This window comes from Salmo salar, chromosome 03 (genome assembly GCF_965601325.2).
Source record: "Salmo salar chromosome 03, fSalSal1, whole genome shotgun sequence".
Lineage (NCBI taxonomy): Eukaryota > Metazoa > Chordata > Actinopteri > Salmoniformes > Salmonidae > Salmo > Salmo salar.
In genome coordinates, this window is record NC_138293.1 from 24,649,270 (window position 1) to 24,672,944 (window position 23,675).

General features: G+C 41.6%; 1 protein-coding gene across 9 annotated transcripts in view; it reads left to right on the plus strand.

Moving 5' to 3' along the window:
* LOC106599413 (astrotactin-1) overlaps window positions 1-23,675 on the plus strand; it is a 282,536-nt gene that overhangs the window by 244,376 nt on the left and 14,485 nt on the right. For all 9 annotated transcript variants that reach the window (XM_045714659.2, XM_014190633.3, XM_014190634.3 and 6 more), the window contains 3 exons: window positions 185-318; window positions 452-603; window positions 20,522-20,657. In XM_045714659.2, the coding sequence (XP_045570615.1) occupies window positions 185-318; window positions 452-603; window positions 20,522-20,657 (422 nt within the window). The remainder of the gene's footprint in view (window positions 1-184; window positions 319-451; window positions 604-20,521; window positions 20,658-23,675) is intronic.

Genomic DNA, 23,675 nt, shown 5'->3' on the forward strand with positions numbered 1-23,675 from the left:
TTTCATCACTTTCTACCTGGTTTTAGTCATTTAAGTATTTTTTTATTAAAGAAAAACTGACACTGCAACCCATTCAAAACCTCCAATCCACCAGTTGAGAATCGCTGAACTAGAGGAAGACTGCATGACCCCCTAGAGGGGCAGATGATATTGACAGTGTTTGCTCCATCCTATCTTTTTGCAGGCACTGCAGGAGGCCATGATGAGCATGCTGTGGTGTTCTGGGAAAGGTGACGTCATCGATGACTGGTGCCGTTGCGACTCGAACGCATTCGGGATGGATGGCCTGCCAACATGTGCCCCTCTCCCCCAGCCTAGGTTAGTCAATCAAAACAATCAGTTTACACAACTTGATAAACACAAATAAGATTCTATGTATTGATATCTGAAGATGAGCTTTTCTTGTCATGATTTGTGGAGTTAGGTGTCACTCTCTTTATTTCTCTACCAGGCTCAGGTTGTCCCACTCCTATGAGCCCAGTAGTTCATTGGTCATCATGGAATGGAATCACACTGAGCCACTAATTGGGGTGCGGATTGTTGATTACCTCATCAGCCAGGAGAAGGTGACAGAGAGGACAGACCACTCCAAAGTGGAGACAGGTACATCCCTTGAGGAATTATGGTATTTATGTTAATTTCATACATTATGTCCATGTTTAAATACACAAACAGCTGTGTATGGTTACTTAATGTAGTGGCAAGGAATGTTACCACAGCAAATTATAGATGCTTATTGTAGTAGCAAGGACATGTTACCACAGCAAATTGTAGATGCTTAGAATGATTTACATTTTTCCTGTTGTAGTTTTGCATGTAACCACAAGATGGTGGTCAATGGTAATAGTAGTGTGGTCTGCATTCACTTAGAGCACCTGAACATTTTTAAGCTTGAAATAGGTTGCTTTTCTGACAAACATATGATGAGAAAAATGATTGACCAATGAAACTGATGAGTCTGACATACTGAAAATGACCTATGAAGTACAAATCACTCAAAACTATAACTTTTAGTTTTTAGTGTTTTTAAATCCTTATGGAATGATTGGTGGATTGATTGATTGCTTCAAAGCACACACCTTGAATGTCAAACATGGGTGTTGGAATGGAGCTATGCAAACAGTACAGATCTGGGACCACCTAGGAGAAGGGGAAAGATATCTGGAAGGAACGTTGTCAGGAGGAGTGGTTCTGATTTAAGCATTCAGTCTCCTGTCAGATTAAACCCCCCCAAAAAATAATGTGGTGAATAACCTTCAGATGAACATACTAGAACTCCAGTGATCCTCTCTGGGCCTCTTCTCTCTGGAAATGCTCTCCATTTTATCTCACAGATCCAGGCTTGTTTTATCCAGGCATCTAATGTGATACACATACTGTTGCCTAATGCTCAAGGCCATACTGTGTACTATGGAATTGTTCATAACGTAATATGATCGAAATCTATAGCTACAATTTTAACATATGCGTTTTGTTAGGCGAAAATCCCTTATGTTGTGCTATGGAATTGTTCATAATGTAATATGATCGAATCCTATAGCTACACTTCTAACATATGCATTTTGTTAGACGAAAAACCCTTATGTTGTTCACTGTCTCTATAGGTTTATTTGTATAATAAAATATTGGACTTGAATATAAGTCCATAATATATTTTGGCATCAATATGGTATCATCTAGCTTGTCTTGATGCTAACAGGTTTCATTTAGTATTAATTAAAAGTGACATTGATTGCATGGAGCCACCAGCCAAAACAGAACAAATCCATCAACATGTGCAGATGGGAATGTTTTCTTTCTATCGATTGAAACATTTGTCTGTGTTCGATTTTTGATGAATTATCTGATTAGTTTTGCACCTGCTGCATATCCCAAGTTATCCAGTTGATGCAACGCCACAGTGACACATTTCAACAAAAGTTATTGACGTTACACAGATCCTCTTGTTTTATTGGCTATATGGCCCTCAGGCTTTGGAATCATTCATCCATGTCCAAAGGGGATATATCCTTTCCTTTTTCCCATCTGTCCAGTTTGTTTAGAAGTTGTTTATGGCTTCCCCTCTCTCCAGGCTATACTGCCCATCCCAAACCCCAACTTCAAACATCTTGTGGCCACAAAAAAAATCAAAAGAACAATGTTATATCAAGTCCAAATGTGGGATTGTAAAAAAGTGATCGATGAGGAGGTGCTATTGTAAGGGCTAAGACTTACTGGAAGGGAAACCAGTTTTTTGTCTTTCTGTGGACTTAAACCCTTCATCTCTGTTAGGCCTGGATTTGAATGAAACTCAAAACAGCTTCTTTGCGGTGTTTACTGGAAAGATCTGAACAGATTCCATGGAATGTAAAAAGAGATGACTACAGAATCTTACCCCTCTTTTTGTAGAGACTCATATTTTTCTATTTTTCAAAAGAGAACCCGGACAACCATTTACTTCATTTACACAAAACAATGGGGTGTTCCTCACGTTGTACTGTACAGTGGTCACTTTCACTCCCCCATAGCCTTGGATTACATTACCCTATATTATAGCTAGATACATATAATATATCATAGCTAATGACTGTAGTCTGGCCCTCTTGACAGGGGCTGGTTGTGTGCTAATCTCACACATAATGGGATTCAGGCACACAACTTGACATCATACCCCTCTCCCAGATGTTGAAGCTGACTAAATCGGAAGTCTGCTTTCAGTCATCACAACTGGGCCAGACTCCATGTGAAAACAAACAGCCGGCCCAGCCAGGCTGATGTCACTGCTTTGATCACCCAATAACGACAGGGTTTACTCAGGGGTCAGTGGGACATGACATCCAATCCGTAAACAGATTACGCGCACCCATGTGCTGCTTGGGGCAGAGTGCCAAACTTCCTCCCCAGCAGGACAAGAGAGCCCCTGAAAGGGATGCATGCCAGTGGTGGAAGACAAGGTTTCATACACAAGGAATGTTTCCATGAGCGCTTTGTCGGCCGTTGAGCTCACCTCATCTGTTGGGCAAGGTCAGGTGCTAGGGCAGGTGCATTACGGAAGCTGGCACGGGATCTAGGTGGCCTCATAGACCCACAGATACCCAGAGATCAAAAGTCCAGCTGTGAGTAGCGTAGACACTGGCCCCTCACCTGGGCAGGGCCAAACTCCGACAGAGTTCATGAGAAGTCAAGGGGCTAAGGTCTTTATTGAAGTACACAGTGTTATCCCTGCCATCCAGGACCTTTATTTCAGGCGGTGTTAAAGGAAGGCCCAAAATATTGCCAAAGACTCCAGCCACCCAAGCTATAGACTGTTCACTCTGCTACTGTCCAGCAAAAGGTACCGGCTCTCAGACCAACAGGCTCCGAGACAGCATTACCCCCAAGCCATACGACTGCTAAATAATAAAATAATGGTACCCAAACTATCTGCATTGACTCTATCTTGCACTGACCCTACGCACACTCACTAGACTATACTGCTCAAAAAAATAAAGGGAACACTTAAACAACACATCCTAGATCTGAATGTAAGAAATAATCTTATTAAATACTTTTTTCTTTACATAGTTGAATGTGCTGACAACAAAATAGCACCAAAATAATCAATGGAAATCCAATTTATCAACCCATGGAGGTCTGGATTTGGAGTCACACTCAAAATTAAAGTGGAAAACCACACTACAGGCTGATCCAACTTTGATGTAATTAAAACAAGTCAAAATGAGGCTCAGTAGTGTGTGTGGCCTCCACGTGCCTGTATGACCTCCCTACAATGCCTGGGCATGCTCCTGATGAGGTGGCGGATGGTCTCCTGAGGGATCTCCTCCCAGACCTGGACTAAAGCATCCACCAACTCCTGGACAGTCTGTGGTGCAACGTGGCGTTGGTGGATGGAGCAAGACATGATGTCCCAGATGTGCTCAATTGGATTCAGGTCTGGGGAACGAGCGGACCAGTCCATAGCATCAATGCCTTCCTCTTGCAGGAACTGCTGACACACTCCAGCCACATGAGGTCTAGCATTGTCTTGCATTAGGAGGAACCCAGGGCCAACCACACCAGCATATGGTCTCACAAGGGGTCTGAGGATCTCATCTCGGTACCTAATGGCAGTCAGGCTACCTCTGGCGAGCACATGGAGGGCTGTGCGGCCCCCCAAAGAAATGCCACCCCACACCATGACTGACCCACCGCCAAACCGGTCATGCTGGAGGATGTTGCAGGCAGCAGAACGTTCTCCACGGCGTCTCCAGACACTGTCACGTCTGTCACGTGCTCAGTGTGAACCTGCTTTCATCTGTGAAGAGCACAGGGCGCCAGTGGCGAATTTGCCAATCTTGGTGTTCTCTGGCAAATGCCAAACGTCCTGCACGGTGTTGGGCTGTAAGCACAACCCCCACCTGTGGACGTCGGGCCCTCATACCACCCTCATGGAGTCTGTTTCTGACCGTTTGAGCAGACACATGCACATTTGTGGCCTGCTGGAGGTGATTTTGCAGGGCTCTGGCAGTGCTTCTCCTGCTCCTCCTTGCACAAAGGTCGGAGGTAGCGGTCCTGCTGCTGGGTTGTTGCCCTCCTACGGCCTCCTCCACGTCTCCTGATGTACTGGCCTGTCTCCTGGTAGCGCCTTCCTGCTCTGGACACTACGCTGACAGACACAGCAAACCTTCTTGCCACAGCTCGCATTGATGTGCCATCCTGGATGAGCTGCACTACCTGAGCCACTTGTGTGGGTTGTAGACTCCGTCTCATGCTACCACTAAAGTGAAAGCACCGCCAGCATTCAAAAGTGACCAAAACATCAGCCAGGAAGCATAGGAACTGAGAAGTGGTCTGTGGTCCCCACCTGCAGAACCACTCCTTTATTGGGGGTGTCTTGCTAATTGCCTATAATTTCCACCTGTTGTCTATTCCATTTGCACAACAGCATGTGAAATGGACAGTTTGATTTCACAGAAGTGTGATTGACTTGGAGTTACATTGTGTTGTTTAAGTGTTCCCTTTATTTTTTTGAGCAGTGTATATATACACACTATTTATACACACTCACAAAGACTACATTGACACTCCCACATAAAACACACACACACACATTCACATACACTACACACACACACACACACACACACACACATACACACTTTCACACTCATCATTTGCTGCTGCTACTCTGTTCTCTATTATACTTGTATTATTATCTATCCCGATGTCTAGTCACTTTACCCTGCCTTTATGTACTTATCTACCACAAATACCTTGTACCCCTGCACATTGATTTGGTACAGCCCCCCCCCATATATAGCTAAATTTTTGTATATTGTACTTTATTCCTCTTGTTACTGTTTGTCTTTTATTATTATTATTATTATTTTTAAACTGCATCATTGGGAAGGGCTCATAAGAAGCATTTCACAGTAAAGTCTACACCAGTTGTATTCGGCGAATGTGCCAAATAAAATTTTATTTGATTTGACATATGGTCTATATGTTTAACTTGTGAAAATGACGTGTGTCTGCTTTTTGGTTCAATGAAACTCTTCTCTTACCGTCCACTATTGCAACCTATGTTGTGGCTCCAGAACAGATAAAGAGTAACAGCTTTGATTTAGTTTATTTGAGTTTAAGTCATGATGATCTACTTCATTGGAGATTTACAGCGAAATGACAATCTCAACATACAACTAACATTGATGAGGTGAGAGATGTCAAACATAGCAATGCCACAAAAACAACCCTTAAGCTCATAACCACTTTCAGGCCGAGCTCTGACAAGTGGCAACAACACACTCTATTCCCAGACAAATATTTACTTTACAAATGAAGTTGAAAGTCAGTGGTCCAGAAGGGATATTAGGACAGCCAAGAGACAAGGGCGTCCTCACAACAGAGCAGGGAGTTGGACCGCACCATCAAAACCTCCATGTGTTATATGCAAACAAAAGTCATGAGCAAAACACACAGATGTCAGTCCCGCCATGCTTCCATGTGGTAAATGATTCAGACTGCTTTAGACTGCTGTTGAAGCCACTCAGAAACAGAATTAATGCAAGTGTGGTGAGGCTCTATGCATGGCGGGAATTGTTTGAGCCAGAGGAAATACAATTATTTCTAACTGTTCAAAGAACTCTTAAGGATTGAAAGGTTTGTCATAAACATATGTTTAATATTGAGTGGTGATAATGTGATTGTTATTCATGATCTACTGTATGACATTAGTAAAGTACTCTTTAGACAGATGAGAAGACCAATACATATTCAGTTCACAATCCGGGACCAAAAACAGATCAACCAATTTGAGTAGATTGTATAAGGTGAACGTTTGGCCCCTCTCAATCTCCTCACTTTTATGTAAATGAGACCCTAAACCATTATGCATTAGGCTATGTTATACATTGTCATTAATCAGAAATCAACTGGGTTTCATCTAACAGTCATGTTATGCACTCCAACAGTGTCATTGCCCTTTTTAAATATTTTTCACATCATATTTGGGGTTTGGCAGTTTCCGATTCAGCTTTGGAACACATGCAAGTTCAAATTCTATCAGCTTCAGTTCAATGTTGAAATATTTTGCCGGATTTCAAGAACAGGCAATTTATCACATCTCTAAGGCCATAATCGAAGGCAATACAGTATAAATTGTAAGCGGTAAGCGGTTCTATGACGTAAATGGCAGAGGCAGTGTTCTTATCAAAGGCTTTTTTGTGAGAAAGTCTACGCAGATTGAAATGTTCTTCCTCCCTCTATCCAAGCAACTTCACTTTTAAAAATGACACCCCCTCCCCCCCTACTTCAATTAGGGCTTTATTTCCTCTGTTTCTCTGAAAAAGACAATACGTTCCATGTGGGAGATCAAGTCTGTTAATCATTTTTAGCCAGGAAGTGCCAAGAAGCAATGCTCTACAAACTGTTGTTGTCCATCTCTTGCCTTTTGTTAATCAAAGTAGACAACAAGAGCCAGATGTTATTTGTTGAGTCTTTACGGAGCTGCCAAGTCTGCTGGTACCTAGCAGTTGCTGTTTTAATAGAACTGGTAAAATTCCCAGCGTTTTGGACATGGGGGAACTTATGTGATGGATTAGGGAATTTTCAGGTTTAATTGTTTACCTGTTTATTAAACAAAAGAGTCTCTGTTTGTGTGTGTTCAGGCACTAGGTCTTTCTTTCACTCCCCGTCTTTCTCTTTAAATCACTCATTTCTTTTTCTGTCTTTTATGAAAAAATTGAGGACAGTGACACGTTCAGAATCTGCACCTTAGCAGAATCAATGTCTATGTTCATGTAGCGACGATTGAGACTTGAGTTAGAGATTCAATGTGACACTTTAGTACAGAATCCAAGTGGATTCACGTGGGAATGCTCCAGGACCAGACTACTGATATCTAATGTGCCAAAGTAAACTCTCTCTCGTGTTGCTTCTTCATCGTCATCTAGCCTATCTGCTCATGGGATGCACCTTTTGTCACAATACTGTTTTGAACATTTGTTTTAGGACTGATGCCTGACTGAGTGTTCTACTCAATGCAAATGAATTGCCCCTTGGGGATTAATAAAGTTGTATTGTATTGTCAATTGATGCTGATGAAGATTTCATCAAAAGTGCATTACAGTGGCTTGGAAATACAATTGTATTTCTAAAGGAGGCAGATAATTAGTAGAAAAACCTTTTGTCATCATTGTGATGTCGCCAGAATGACTTTAGATGCAGTATAACGTTAGCTAGTTAGCTAAGATTGAGGGGAGACCAGTGGATTTTAGCTGGCTAATGTTAGAATTGCTAGCTATTTTTTGACTAACTTTGCCAGCTAATGACAACATTGCCATCTGTCTAAAGTAAATTTGAAGGCATAAAAATAATGGCAAAATTGTTTCCTACAAAATATTTTCTTACTTCAGCAATGTCATCGTATTTCCAGGCCACTAATGAAACAGACCTTAATCCTCATTCAGAATGACTGGCCATCAGTCAACTTTTGGGCACTACTATAGCAGAGAGCGACTTGAGAACGTTCATAACAATGGCATGATGCTACTGAGTGACGGAGGTGCAACCCAGGAATTCCCTTGTCAGACTCGGATTAGTCACTACTCCTCAGTAGCTCTTTCCCATTATAATGCATTGTTTGATAAATAAATAAATAAATAAATGTGTTGAATGGGTATGAAAGCAACTACACATGTATTCCCTTATGCAAAATATGGCAGGTTGGCATGGTCCTGGTCCATCTACAACTTTCTTATGCAAATGTCTCAAATCACATATGTTAGTAAAAAATATTTTTCTAGGAATACCACTCCACATGCTATCTGACTCTGTCTCTCTACAAGATATCATGGGCTTGTCAGAATCTATTGTCAAGGTAGACCTGGGCCAACGGAAGGAATGATATCAGCTTCAGCTGATGTGTGAGGGATAAATGCACTTTGGTTTCCTCTGAATTCATCGAAAATCACACAATACTTGGTGATTTGTATAGAAGCCTCGCATGTCACTAGATCAGGTTGCATGTGAACCTCTGGTTAAAGCAATTCAAAATAAAATTGCGAGAGGATTATTTCATACCGCTTAGGATTCTTACGTTTCGACCAGTTGACAAGATAATGAGGCCTTGGACAATGACAGCACAGTGGACTCATCGTTAGCTCATTATTTTGAGCATGTTCCCACACAGTTTAGCATAGACAACACACCGCTGATCATTAGCCACTCGCAATGGATTTGAACTTAGTTTAGTTATTTTAGATTATCCATACCCTCATGTATCCCTCTGCATATGTAATACACACCTGCAGTACTTTGTGCTTTATAGTATCTTTCCAACTACTAGGTTACTTTTAAATATAGACACAAATGTACAGAACCATGATGTTTGAGGCAGCTATTCCTTTAAAGCTGCAAAATATGTAATTTTTTGGGCAACCCGACCAAATTCACATAGAAATATGAGTTATAGATCTGTCATTGCCATTGAAAGCAGGTCTAAGAAGCAGTAGATCGGTTCTATGTGCACTATTTATATGCTTCCCGTTCTTAAGTTTAGTTTTTGCATCTTTTACTTTCAATTTTGTACACTAGCTTCAAACAGCTGAAAATACAATATTTTTTGTTATGGAAAATATATTTCACAGCGGTTTAGATGTGAAATATACACTATATTTGCTTATTTCGTCACAAAAACTGAAATTAGGCAAACTATTAGAATTTTTGCAAACAGGAAATGCCGGAGCAATTTCTGCATAGTGAATCTTTAAAGACAAACGTTCAGATAATTAGTAGGAAAACCTTTTGTCATCATTGTGATGTCGCCAGATTGACTTCAGATGCATTATAACATTCAGTAGGTTGCTAAGATTGAGGGGAGACCACCAGATTTTAGCTAGCTAACATTAGCATTGCTATTTTTGACAAACTTTTCTAAATAATGACAAATTGCCATCTGTCTAAAGTAAATTGAAGACATAAAAATGATTGTCATTCAGCTGTGGTTGTTTACATTAGCATTATCTGATTGCTCAGAGAAACCACTGTTCCAAAAAGTTTTAAGTGAATTATGGGTTGACTCAGCTTCTGAGGTTTTGCAGTCAGTTTTGCAGAATTGGTCCCTCTAGCCAATATAATTCACTCCAATAGTTAATGGATCGGACAGGTGCTGAAGATGGCTGAGCGTTCTTCACATCGGGTCCCTAATTACGACTGGATTCCCCATATGGACCATCTAGACAAGAGAAGAGTGTGAGAGAAGGCATGGAAAATGATCAATCAAGCAATAACTCCCAGTATGGTGAACTTAATTAATTATGATCATTGGCAATAGAGCTCGACAGCTTAAAAAACTAAAATTAGTTACCTCTGGTTCGTTCAGCCATTCCTATGAGGGAAATTAATGGGGACAGAATGGGGTTTTGGGATAAACACCAAAAATAAGGTCTTGAGGTTAACACAGGCTTAGGAGAGTTAAAACATTTTGTTCCATGAGATAATATCAGTCCGTTAACATGACCTTTTATGAATTAAGCCTTTATGTGCTTGTTTTGATATAAATTCACAAAAAAGTAACGTTAGCTGACGAAGATTATATCATAGAACAAAATGTGTAAGATGTTTATCACAGACCTTATTTTCGTTGTTTATCCAAAAACCCTCCCAAAAAAACAGTAATTTCCCCATAGGCTTTGGCCAACGGAGTTAGTCCCTACAAAAATACCCCATTACTATTGCTCTCTACGGCAACAGTGATGGTTATTTCAATCACTGGATCTTGTCAATGGAGGGTAATCTGCAGGGGATGATCCTGGAGAGTGAAAAAGTGTGAATGTCACAGAAATATTTTAACACCACAAGATTTTGGTTGATCCCACTATCCCAGTTCTCTTACAACGAGAAACATGATTAAGCTCTGAATCTGGACCCTGATGAATAGAGGATTATGGGAGTCTTGTTGTGTAGCATTTTTTTGGACAGAATGTTAGATTTATAAAGAGATGGTGCATGTAAAACACTATTTTGAAGGATAACTTTAGAAGGATCATAACTGGGCATTGCTAAGCAGTGAATAGCCTGATATGAAGTAATAGATCACTTTTGATAGCTATTACGAGCAATCCAAGTTGTACGAGAAAGTACCTGTCAGGACTAAAGCCATGTCGATTTATTTTTTGCTGTCTGTCAAAATTCAGGAAGCCAATAGCGCTTTTCAATTCTGATCTCCATAAAAGGACTGCAACAATGTTGTACAGTTGCATGTTGTGTGTAGGCAGGGCTTTGTAATTCGATTAAGATAGCATGAATGTTTTAACCCTTTCCTGCAGTCAATGACCAAAAGCGTCCTCTTTGACCTCATGGGTAAAAATCCCAAAATCCGCAATATCTGAACTTTTGGGTATTTAATTTTGCTAAATGGACAATCACATTATTATTACATAGCTATGCGAATATGTAATGTAATGCTTGTAATGCCCCTTACGAAAAAAGATTGCAGTCAGAGTGTAGTATAACTGTAGTACACCACAATATAACTGCAGTTAGAGTGCAGTATAACTGCAGTATGCTGCAAATACTGCATCCAAAATAACACTTTTTTTTTTACTGCAGTAATTTTGCAGTGTAACTGCATTTAGAGTGCAGTATAACTGACGTGCACTGCAGTGTACTTCAAAATACCACAGTCGACTGCAGTTACTGCACTTTTACTGCTGTTTCAAAACTGCAATCTTTTTTTGTAAGGGACCGTGTGAGACTGTTGACTGTATTAGCCGTCTACCAACTCAAAACAGTTGTCTTTTCCAACAACTCCCATTTTAAAACTGAAGGATTTAAAGTGTTTATTTCAGGTTGAATATCAAACAACCCTGGTCCTTCACACAGTTCATTGGCGGACTAGCAAACACAACAGCTGCTAGCTGCATTTCTTTCACTTTTTATTTGTTTGCTTCATTTCTCACTGGCTGGCTAGCAAGATCACCAATTCAATATTTAAAAACATGTCTACATAACTTATACATTCCTGAGTTCACAAATAGTTTATTTGTTCATCTAAACAACTGATGGTGAGAAGCTCATTTTAGCTAGTTAGCAAGCATACACTGATACATCATCTTACTTTGTGAACATTCCCTTCTGTTGTATAGGCCTACTGCTTTCGGCAACTGTGCGTCTTTGTCAAAACATTTTATAGTTATCAAACTTATCGGTGGCACATTTGCCATCTACCCGCCAAATATGTCTGTCAGCTTTTTGGGGGGGGTGCAAGAATACAACGTTTTGGTGTGTCAAAAAAAGTATTAATTAAAGTCTGCTTTAAATGCCAGAATGTCCTACTGCATTCTTACATTTACATTTACATTTAAGTCATTTAGCCGGAGCGACTTACATATTGGTGCATTCACCTTATGATATCCAGTGGAACAACCACTTTACAATAGTGCATCTATTAAGGGGGGGGGGGGGGGGGGTTAGAAGGATTACTTTATCCTATCCTAGGTATTCCTTAAAGAGGTGGGGTTTCAGGTATCTCCGGAAGGTGGTGATTGACTCCGCTGTCCTGGCGTCGTGAGGGAGCTTGTTCCACCATTGGGGTGCCAGAGCAGCGAACAGTTTTGACTGGGCTGAGCGGGAACTGTGCTTCCTCAGAGGTAGGGAGGCGAGCAGGCCAGAGGTGGATGAACGCAGTGCCCTTGTTTGGGTGTAGGGCCTGATCAGAGCCTGAAGGTACGGAGGTGGCGTTCCCCTCACAGCTCCGTAGGCAAGCACCATGGTCTTGTAGCGGATGCGAGCTTCAACTGGAAGCCAGTGGAGAGAGCGGAGGAGCGGGGTGACGTGAGAGAACTTGGGAAGGTTGAACACCAGACGGGCTGCGGCGTTCTGGATGAGTTGTAGGGGTTTAATGGCACAGGCAGGGAGCCCAGCCAACAGCGAGTTGCAGTAATCCAGACGGGAGATGACAAGTGCCTGGATTAGGACCTGCGCCGCTTCCTGTGTGAGGCAGGGTCGTACTCTGCGAATGTTGTAGAGCATGAACCTACAGGATCGGGTCACCGCCTTGATGTTAGTAGAGAACGACAGGGTGTTGTCCAGGGTCACGCCAAGGTTCTTAGCACTCTGGGAGGAGGACACAAGGGAGGAAGAGCAGCTCCGTCTTGCCGAGGTTCAGCTTGAGGTGGTGATCCGTCATCCACACTGATATGTCTGCCAGACATGCAGAGATGCGATTCACCACCTGGTTATCAGAAGGGGGAAAGGAGAAGATTAATTGTGTGTCGTCTGCATAGCAATGATAGGAGAGACCATGTGAGGATATGACAGAGCCAAGTGACTTGGTGTATAGCGAGAATAGGAGAGGGCCTAGAACAGAGCCCTGGGGGACACCAGTGGTGAGAGCACGTGGTGCAGAGACAGATTCTCGCCACGCCACCTGGTAGGAGCGACCTGTCAGGTAGGACGCAATCCAAGCGTGGGCCGCGCCGGAGATGCCCAACTCGGAGAGGGTGTAGAGGAGGATCTGATGGTTCACAGTATCAAAGGCAGCAGATAGGTCTAGAAGGATGAGAGCAGAGGAGAGAGAGTTAGCTTTAGCAGTGCGGAGAGCCTCCGTGACACAGAGAAGAGCAGTCTCAGTTGAATGACCAGTCTTGAAACCTGACTGATTTGGATCAAGAAGGTCATTCTGAGAGAGATAGCAGGAGAGCTGGCCAAGGACGGCACGTTCAAGAGTTTTGGAGAGAAAAGAAAGAAGGGATAGTGGTCTGTAGTTGTTGACATTGGAGGGATCGAGTGTAGGTTTTTTCAGAAGGGGTGCAACTCTCGCTCTCTTGAAGACGGAAGGGACGTAGCCAGCGGTCAAGGATGAGTTGATGAGCGAGGTGAGGTAAGGGAGAAGGTCTCCGGAAATGGTCTGGAGAAGAGAGGAGGGGATAGGGTCAAGCGGGCAGGTTGTTGGGCGGCCGGCCGTCACAAGACGCGAGATTTAATCTGGAGAGAGAGGGGAGAAAGAGGTCAAAGCACAGGGTAGGGCAGTGTGAGCAGGACCAGCGGTGTCGTTTGACTTAGCAAACGAGGATCGGATGTCGTCGACCTTCTTTTCAAAATGGTTGACGAAGTCATCCGCAGAGAGGGAGGGGGGGGGAGGGGGAGGAGGATTCAGGAGGGAGGAGAAGGTGGCAAAGAGCTTCCTAGGGTTAGAGGCAGATGCTTGGAATTTAGAGTGGTAGAAAGTAGTTTTAGCAGCAGAGACAGAAGAGGAAAATGTAGAGAGGAGGGAGTGAAAGGATGCCAGGTCCGCAGGGAGGCGAGTCTTCCTCCATTTCCGCTCGGCTTCCCAGAGCCCTGTTCTGTGACCTCGCAGTGAGTCGTCGAGCCACGGAGCAGGAGGGGAGGACCGAGCCGGCCTGGAGGATAGGGGACATAGAGAATCAAAGGATGCAGAAAGGGAGGAGAGGAGGGTTGAGGAGGCAGAATCAGGAGATAGGTTGGAGAAGGTTTGAGCAGAGGGAAGAGATGATAGGATGGAAGAGGAGAGAGTAGCGGGAGAGAGAGAGCAAAGGTTGGGACGGCGCAATACCATCCGAGTAGGGGCAGAGTGAGAAGTGTTGGATGAGAGCGAGAGGGAAAAGGATACAAGGTAGTGGTCGGAGACTTGGAGGGGAGTTGCAATGAGATTAGTGGAAGAACAGCATCTAGTAAAGATGAGGTCAAGCGTATTGCCTGCCTTGTGAGTAGGGGGGAAGGTGAGAGGGTGAGGTCAAAAGAGGAGAGGAGTGGAAAGAAGGAGGCAGAGAGGAAAGAGTCAAAGGTAGACGTGTGGAGGTTAAAGTCACCCAGAACTGTGAGAGGTGAGCCATCCTCAGGAAAGGAACTTATCAAGGCGTCAAGCTCATTGATGAACTCTCCAAGGGAACCTGGAGGGCGATAAATGATAAGGATGTTAAGCTTGAAAGGGCTGGTAACTGTGACAGCATGGAATTCAAATGAGGAGATAGACAGATGGGTCAGGGGAGAAAGAGAGAATGTCCACTTGGGAGAGATGAGGATTCCAGTGCCACCACCCCGCTGGCCAGATGCTCTCGTGGTATGCGAGAACACGTGGGCAGACGAGGAGAGAGCAGTAGGAGTAGCAGTGTTATCTGTGGTAATCCATGTTTCCGTCAGCGCCAAGAAGTCGAGGGACTGGAGCGTAGCATAGGCTGAGATGAACTCTGCCTTGTTGGCCGCAGACCGGCAGTTCCAGAGGCTGCCGGAGACCTGGAACTCCACGTGGGTCGTGCGCGCTGGGACCACCAGGTTAGAGTGGCAGCGGCCACGCGGTGTGAAGCGTTTGTATGGCCTGTGCGGAGAGGAGAGAACAGGGATAGACAGACACATAGTTGACAGGCTACAGAAGAGGCTACGCTAATGCAAAGGAGATTGGAATGACAAGTGGACTCCACGTCTCGAATGTTCAGAAAGTTAAGCTTACGTTGCAAAAATCTTATTGACTAAAATGACGAAAATGATACAGTACTGCTGGCTGGTGAAGTAGGCTAGCTAGCAGTGGCTGCGTTGTTGACTTTGTTTGAACGTGTAGCTGGCTAGGTAACCTCGATAGTTTCAGTACTACACCTTATCATGATACAAAAGCAACTATGTAGCTAGCTAACATAGCACTAATCAAGACGGTCCTTTGTAATGTATTTAGTTTCTACAATGCTGCTCGTCGGTAATAGTTGGCTAGGTTTGAAAAAATGGCGTCGCGGGGGACGAAAATAGCTGGCTAGCTAACCTCGATAATTACTCTAAACTACACAATTATCAAACTATGACAAAGACAACTATGTAGCTAGCTAACACTGCACTAGTCAAATCGTTCTGTTGTAATGTATTAGTTTCTACAGTGCTGCTAGTCGGTAAAGGTTGGCTAGCTAGCAGTGGGTTTGATGATGACTAGGTGTGTTGACTAAATCTGGAGTCTGGGGAACGGGGTCGCGTCGTGGCGGACGAAAATAGCTGGCTAGCTAACCTCGATAATTACTCTAAACTACACAATTATCAAACTATGACAAAGACAACTATGTAGTTAGCTAACACTACACTAGTCAAATCGTTCCGTTGTAATGTATTAGTTTCTACAGTGCTGCTAGTCGGTAAAGGTTGGCTAGCTAGCAGTGGGTTTGATGATGACTAGGTGTGTTGACTAAGTCTGGAGTCTGGACAACGGTGTCGCGGCGTGGCGCGGCTGGCTAGCTAACCTCGATAATTACTCTAAACTACACAATTATCTTAGATACAAAGACAGCAAAGACAACTATGTAGCTAGCTAACACTACACTAATCAAGTCGTTCTGTTGTAATGTAATAGTTTCTACAGTGCTGCTAGTCGGTAGAAGTTGGCTAGTTGGCTAGCTAGCAGTGTTGACTACGTTAGGAGGACGAAAATAACTGGCTAGCTAACCTCGATAATTACTCTAAACTACACAATTATCTTTGATACAAAGACGGCTATGTAGCTAGCTAAGAAAAATTGCTCAGATCTTCTCTTCATCTAGTGTGAATTTGCTGCACACTATACAGTAGATAGGTTAGCTGACAATGTCACGAAAATGATGCACGTGATTCAATGGGGCAGAAGTCCATGTGTTGTTGTGATTCTGGATTGCCAGATAGCTAGCAACAATGACAAGAAGCTGCCATGTGGGGAATCGTAGGTGGCTTGTTTCAGCTAGTTTTATCTTGTTCTTGATATCATGTCTTGTTTTGTGGTGTTTTGACTGATGTCATGTCTCTGCTAATATGGCCAAAATTCGCTAACTAGCTAACCAACAACTGTAACAATGTATTTGAGAGACAACAAATCAAATCAAGTACTCATAGTGCAAATGCATTTATATTTTCAATAAACATTCGAGACGAAATGTAGTTTACAGGTTGTCAACAATCTAAGCCAACCCCGTCTGTTTTGCCACATCGTTGCACATGCGTCAGTTTTGTTGGAACAATGAACCAATCTATCAAGGAGAAAACATTTATTTTCAGACCCACCTTTGTTAGATAAGGGGACAGGCTGTACCAAAATGAACAAATGGCAGGGAACAACCTTCTTGTCAGTTTGGATAAGCCTTGAATGTTGATATTTGTTGCTCACAGCATACATTTTTACTAAACAGTATGTTCTAAATCATATGTAGTATGGTTAGTACATTTAGTTATATGAAGTACCCTAAGCTAGAAAGATTTTTAACTAAACAAATAGATCCAGCTCACATAAAATATCTGCAGTACATTGCCAAAATATATATTTGTTCTCCATTTGACCATATCTGAAAAATGTCATGGCTACGATGTCAACAATCAGGTCTGCGCAGAGTCATATTTGATTCTTTTAGTCAATTTTTGTATCTTTTCGAGAGACAACCCTTCAGAGGAAGCATCAAAAGTAGTTTTAGAGTGGTTTTATATCTCAAAGTATATGACAGATGGTTATCTACAGTATGTTGTCATGAAGTGCAAATTTAAACAAATATGAACTCTTACTGTATTCTTAATCCCATAAAAGAATAGAAACGTTTTACATTTGTTTTCTTAGAACAAAGCAGCATCCAACCCTCTAACCACAAGGCAGATAGTCTAGTGGTTCGAGCATTGGGCCAGTAACCGAAAGGTTGCTGGATTGAATCCCTGTCGTTCTGCCCCTGAACAAGGTAGTTAACCCACTGTTCCCCTGTAGGCCGTCATTGAAAATAAGAATTTGTTCTTAATTAACTGACGTGCCTAGTTAAATGAAGGGAAAAAATATGCGAGTACAACTTAAGCGCAACTTAATGTATTTCCACCATCCCTTCCCAATGGGCTCTAAACAGTACTTTCTTTACGCTAGACAGATATTCCAATTCTAGCAATTAATATGCTAAGTGGTACAATCCTTCACAATGTCACTTTTCATTTCCATCTTTCTGCGTTTAAACCCACACTCCTTTGTAGGTCTCTGTGCAAGTTAAATATTTCTCAGTGACAGCGGACTTTTTTCTGTGATGTTTTCACTGTTACCTGACCCAATGTTTTTACCAGTTGCTGACCCATACGGGTTGAGCAGGATTCAGGGAGGTCATACAGGATGACCACCTCAGAGAGTATCTTTCCCAGTGAGCTGAAATGCATAGCCCCATAGCAAATGCCCTTTGACACATGCAACCCAGCTGGAAAAACACCTTTCCTGCCACTCCGTAATGAGAACAAGCATGGTACAGTGCATTTGGAAAGTATTCACACCCCTTAACTTTTTCCACATTTTGTTAGTTACAGCCTTATTCTAAAATGTATTAAATTTGCATTTTTTTCCTCATCAATCATAATCACAAAGCAAAAACAGGCTTTTAGAAATATTTGCAAATTAACACTACTGGTCAAAAGTTTTAGAGGGTTTTTATTTATTTTCACTATTTTCTACATTATAGAATAATAGTGAAGAGATCAAAACTATGAAATAAAACATATGGAATCATGTAGTAACCACAAAAGTGTATTTTATATTTGAGATTCTTCAAATAGCCACCCTTTGCCTTGATGACAACTTTGCACGCTCTTGGCATTCTCTCAACCAGCTTCACCTGGAAAGCTTTTCCAACAGTCTTGAAGGAGTTCCCACATATGCTGATCACTTGTTGGCTGCTTTTTCTTCACTCTGTGGTCCAACCTATCCCAAATCATCTCAATTTGGTCAGGTCATCTTATGCAGAACTCCATCACTCTCCTTCTTGGTAAAATAGCCCTTACACAGCCTGGAGGTGTGTTTTGGGTTATTGTCCTGTTGAAAAACAAATGATAGTCCCACTAAGCCCAAACCAGATGGGATGGCATATCACTGCAGAATGCTGTTGTAGCCATGCTGGTTAAGTGTGCCTTGAATTCTAAATCACCAGCAAAGAACCATCAATCACCAGCAAAGAACCATCACAACTCCTCCTCCATGCTTTACAGTGGGAAATCCACATGTGGAGATAATCCGTTCACCCACGCCACGTCTCACAAAGACACAGCGGTTGGAACCAAAAATCTCCATTTTGGACTCCAGACCAAAGGACAAATGTCCACCGGTTTAATGTCAATTGCTCGTGTTTCTTGGCTCAAGCAAGAATTTTCTTCTTATTGGTGTCCTTTAGTAGTGGTTTCTTTGCAGCAATTCAACCATGAAGGACTGATTCACGCAGTCTCCTCTGAACAGTGGTTGAGATGTGTTTATTACTTGAACTCTGTGAAGTATTTATTTGGTCTGCAATTTCTGAGGCTGGTAACTTTAATGAACTTATAATCTGCAGCAGAGGTAACTCTGGGTCTTCCTTTCCTGTGGCGGTCCTCATGAGAGCCAGTTTCATCTGGCTCAAATTAATTAAGAAGGAATGAAATTCCACAAATTAACTTTTAAGGCACACCTGTTAATTGAAATGGATTCTAGGTGACTACCTCATGAAGCTGGTTGAGAGAATGCCAAAAGTGTGCAAAGCCATCAAGGCAAAGGGTGGCTATTTGAAGAATCTCCAATATATTTTGATTTGTTTAACACTTTTTTGGTTACTACATGATTCTATATGTGTTATTTCATAGTTTTGATGTCGTCACTATAATTCTACAATATAGAAAATTGTAAAAATAAAGAAAAACCCTTGAATGTGTAGGTGTTCTAAAACTTTTGACCGTAAGTGTATAAACAAAACTGAAATATGACATTTACTTAAGTATCCAGACCATTTACTCAGTACTTTGTTGAAGCACCTCTGGCAGCGATTATAAGTCTTCTTGGGTATGACCCTACAAGCTTGGCTCATCTTTATTTAGTCTCTGAAGATTCTTTTAAGCTCTGTCAGGTTTGATGGGGAGCGTCTCAGCACAACTATTTTCGGGTCTCTCCAGAGATGTTTGATCGGGTTCAAGTCTGGGCTCTGGCAGGGCCACTCAAGAACATTCAGAGAATTGTCCCGAAGCCACTCCTGCACTGTCTTGGCTGTGTGCTTAGGGTCGTTGTCCTGTTGGAAAGTGGACCTTCACCCCAGTCTGAGGTCCTGAGCACTTTGGAGCAGGTTTCATCAAGGATCTCTCTGTACTTTGCTCCGTTCATCTTTCCCTCGAACCTGACTAGTCTCCCAGTCCCTGCCGCTGAAAAACATCCCCACAGCATGATGCTGCCACCACCATGCTTCACCGTAGGGATGGTGCCAGGTTTCCTCCAGATGTGACGCTTAGCATTCAGGCCATAAAGTTCAATCTTGGTTTCATCAGACCAGAGAATCTTGTTTCTCATGGTCTGAGTCCTTTAGTTGTCTTTTGGCAAACTCCAAACTGCTTGTCATGTGCCTTTTACTCAGTGCTGTAAAGTACTTAAGTAAAAATACTTAAAGTACTACTTAAGTAGTCTTTTTGGGTATCTGTACTTTACTTTACTATTGATATTTTTGACATATTTAACTTTTACTTCATTACATTCCTGAAGAAAATAATGCACTTTTTACTCCATACATTGTCCCTGACAACCAAAAGTACTTGTTACATTTTGAATGCTTAGCAGGACAGGAAAATGAAAGCACTTATCAAGAGAACACGTGGTCATCCCTACTGCTCTGGCCTGGCGGACTCACTTAACACAAATGCATCTTTTGTAAATAATGTCTGAGTGTTGGAGTGTGCTCCTGGCTATCCATACATTGATGAGGAAAAAAATATTTAATCCATTTTAGAATACAGCTGTAACGTAAAACATTTTGAAAAAGTGAAGTTGTCTGAATACTATCCGAATGCACTGTATATTATTTGAGCTCACAGAGTAGTGTTTCTGTGGAGACGTCGTGTTGGCTGCTGACAGTACGCATACATGTTCCTAATGTGCCCCAAACTGAAAATGTAAAAGCCTTAGATATTAGCCTATGGATTTGAAGAATTACAAAGTTCTATACGAAAATGTTGTCTTGTCTCCTTCAAGAACTGTTGCTATGAATTACTATTTGTGATGTTTGCAGGTGCAAATATCCTCTCTTGTCAACACATGATGTCACTGATTATTTGATGAACTGGATTTCCCCCCGTACAGAGACGATGTTGAGCTTTGTGGATGACATCCTGTCTGGGGCCAAGTCTCCGTGTGTGATGCTTGGGGATATCCCTGACCTCTTGACCTCCTCCGTGAGCATGATCATTCGCTGCCTGGAGCCAGACACCACTTACATGTAAGTTGCTGTAGCATTATCAATGGATGCTTATCTCTTGTGGGGTTTCTTCCCAAAACGCTATATATCAATTTTCAGAAATGTTAGTAAATTCGCTTTTATTGTTTTACAGTTGAAACAACAACAAAGTAATCACACCGCCTCTGTTTTGATAATAAGCCTGTAAAAATGTAGCCACTCTCAGATTAATAGACAGAGATATCAATGAAAGGACTGGCCATCCATGATATTACATGTAATGTTTTAAACATGTTTTGAGGCCATACAGTATTTCTTTACATTTACAATATTTACAAACATTGGAGAAAAATAAGCTTATATTGTGGGATCTCATGGGGTATATGAAAAGATAAACAAGGTGCTTGACTCCACCTTACAGTATATAAACTTAAATTGGGTGCTGGATCCTCCGTATATAATCCAAAGAACAGAAATAGGACAGCACTCTGGTAAATAATCTTAAATTGAAATATTTTTATTCATGAGGTGTGACAGTTGAACTAAGCTCATGAGGAATTTATAAGTTGTATTCAGACCCCTTGACTCTTTCCGCATTTTGTTACGTAAGAGCCTTATTCTAAAATTGATCAAATATTTTGTTCAATCAATCGACACACAATACTCCATAATGACAAAGCGAAAACAGGTTTTTATGAATTTTTTTCACATATAATTAAAAAAAAGAAATATCACATTAATATAAGTATTCAAACCCTTTGCTATGAGACTCGAAATTGAGCTCAGGTGCATCCTGTTTCCGTTGATCATCCTTGAGATGTTTCTACAAATTGATTGGAGTCCACCTGTGATAATTTCAATTGATTGGACATGATTTGGAAAAGCACACACCTGTTTATATAAGGTCCCACAGTTGACAGTGCATGTCAGAGAGAAAAACAAGCCATGAGGTCGAAGGAATTGTCCGTGGAGCTCCGAGACAGGATTGTGTCGAGGCACAGATCTGGGGAAGGGTTCCAAAACATTTCATCAACATTGAAGGTCCACAAGATCCTCCATCATTCTTAAATGGTAGAAGTTTGGAACCACCAAGACTCTTCCTAGAGTTGGCCGCCCGGCCAAACTGAGCAATCGGGAGAGAAGGGCCTTGGTCAGGGAGGTGACCAAGAACTCGATGGTCACTCTGACAGAGCTCTAGAGTTCCTCTGTGTAGATGGGAGAACCTTCCAGAAGGACAACCATCTCTACAGCACTCCACCAATCAGACCTTTATGGTAGAGTGGCCGGATGGATGCCACTCCACAGTTAAAGGCACATGACTGCCCACTTGGAGCTCGCCAAAAGGCACCTAAAGGACTCTCAGACCATGAGAAACAAGATTCTCTGCTCTAATGAAACCAAGATTCAACTCTTTGGACTGAATGCCAAGCGTCACGTCTGGACGAAACCTGGCACCATCCCTACGGTGAAAAAAAACGATTTAATCAATTTTAGAATAAGGCTGTAACCTAACAAAATGTGGAAAAAGTCAAGGGGTCTGAATACTTTCCGAAGGCACTGTATATCATTCATTTATAAGTCCAAAACTGTATGAAGCAACTACAGATTGCCCCTTTAGATAACGTATGAAAGAGATTGGTGTGTTTTTTTCACTATCTAATCATGTCAGGGGTTTTTCAATGACATTCATGTATTTGTTGGAAATCTATCACTTGATGGTTTAATTCAAGAGAGAAATAATCATGTTTTTTTGCAAAACACTATATAGCCGCCTACCTCTCAGAGAAATAAGTAGTACTGCTAGGTTTTACACAGTCAAATGTAACAAATAACTACATAAAATCAACAAACTGTACAAATGATACATTTGTGACATCAATATAAACATATATATTTTTTTATGAATCAATGCAGTAATTTGAGATCTGTATGTAAAACCTTTACATTTGACAGTTTAGTCATTTAGCAGATGTTCTTATCCAGAGCGATATTCAGTTATTGCATTCATCTTAAGATAGCTAGGTAAGACAACCACATATCACAGTCAATACAGTAAATTAACATTTCCTTCCAGCTTAACAATGGATATATAGATATGTTGCCAAAAAAAAAAAAACATTTTAATACCCACCTAAATATATGAATAAAAAATCTGAGAAAATGTATATTTTACACACACATGAAGGTACCCATAAGCTAACACAAATGCGAAAAACAAAAAAGGGAAAAGGGAAAATTATTAATTTGAGGAATTGCACAATATGAAGATTGGTTAATGGATAATATCAAACAAGCTAGCTATTCTTCTTAGGGTAAATGCAGATCCTGGGAAAGCATATCTCCTATAACTTTTACACCATATTACAACACTATTGTGTATTGCACTGAGGGAAGCCCTGCCCTGGATGTTCTGTGGATGTGTACATACGTGTCGATGTTATCCCATGGAAACACAGTCTACATGAAGGGAACAACGTCCAGTTTGTGCAAAGTAGAGCCTGGAATCACTCCCCAGTCATGTGTATGTACTTCTTTAAGGTTCAAATTGGGGTGTTTTAAATATGGTTCAGACAGCTGGGGAAGTAGCTCATGCTTTGGAACAGCTTGAAAGTGCGTAAACGGAGCACTTAATGCTAATAGCAGAAACAAGAATCACAAGATCAACAGATTAGGTGTGCAGACAAACATGACAGAGAAAGGCCTTGTTCGTGACAAAAATGTGGACTATTTGAGATGTTATTTCAATATACATATTTTTCTTCTTTTTTTTAATCACAAAATTCAACATTTACCCTGGATTTATATTATAATGACTTCTAATGTTTATAAATGGCTAAATAATAAACCCGAAAACAAACTATTTGGGAGGTATTGTGTATTTTCCCCCTAAAAATGGAAAAAAATGATATTGTTGAATTCGATATTAGGAAGAATCAATTCACTTTCCGGGAAAAGTGTGGAGTTAAGTGAGGTCATTGCCAGGTGTAATGAAAGCATCTTATGGTTATTCTGTTTCTGTGCTACTGGACATTACAGTCTGCATTGCTCCGGTGGTTGTAG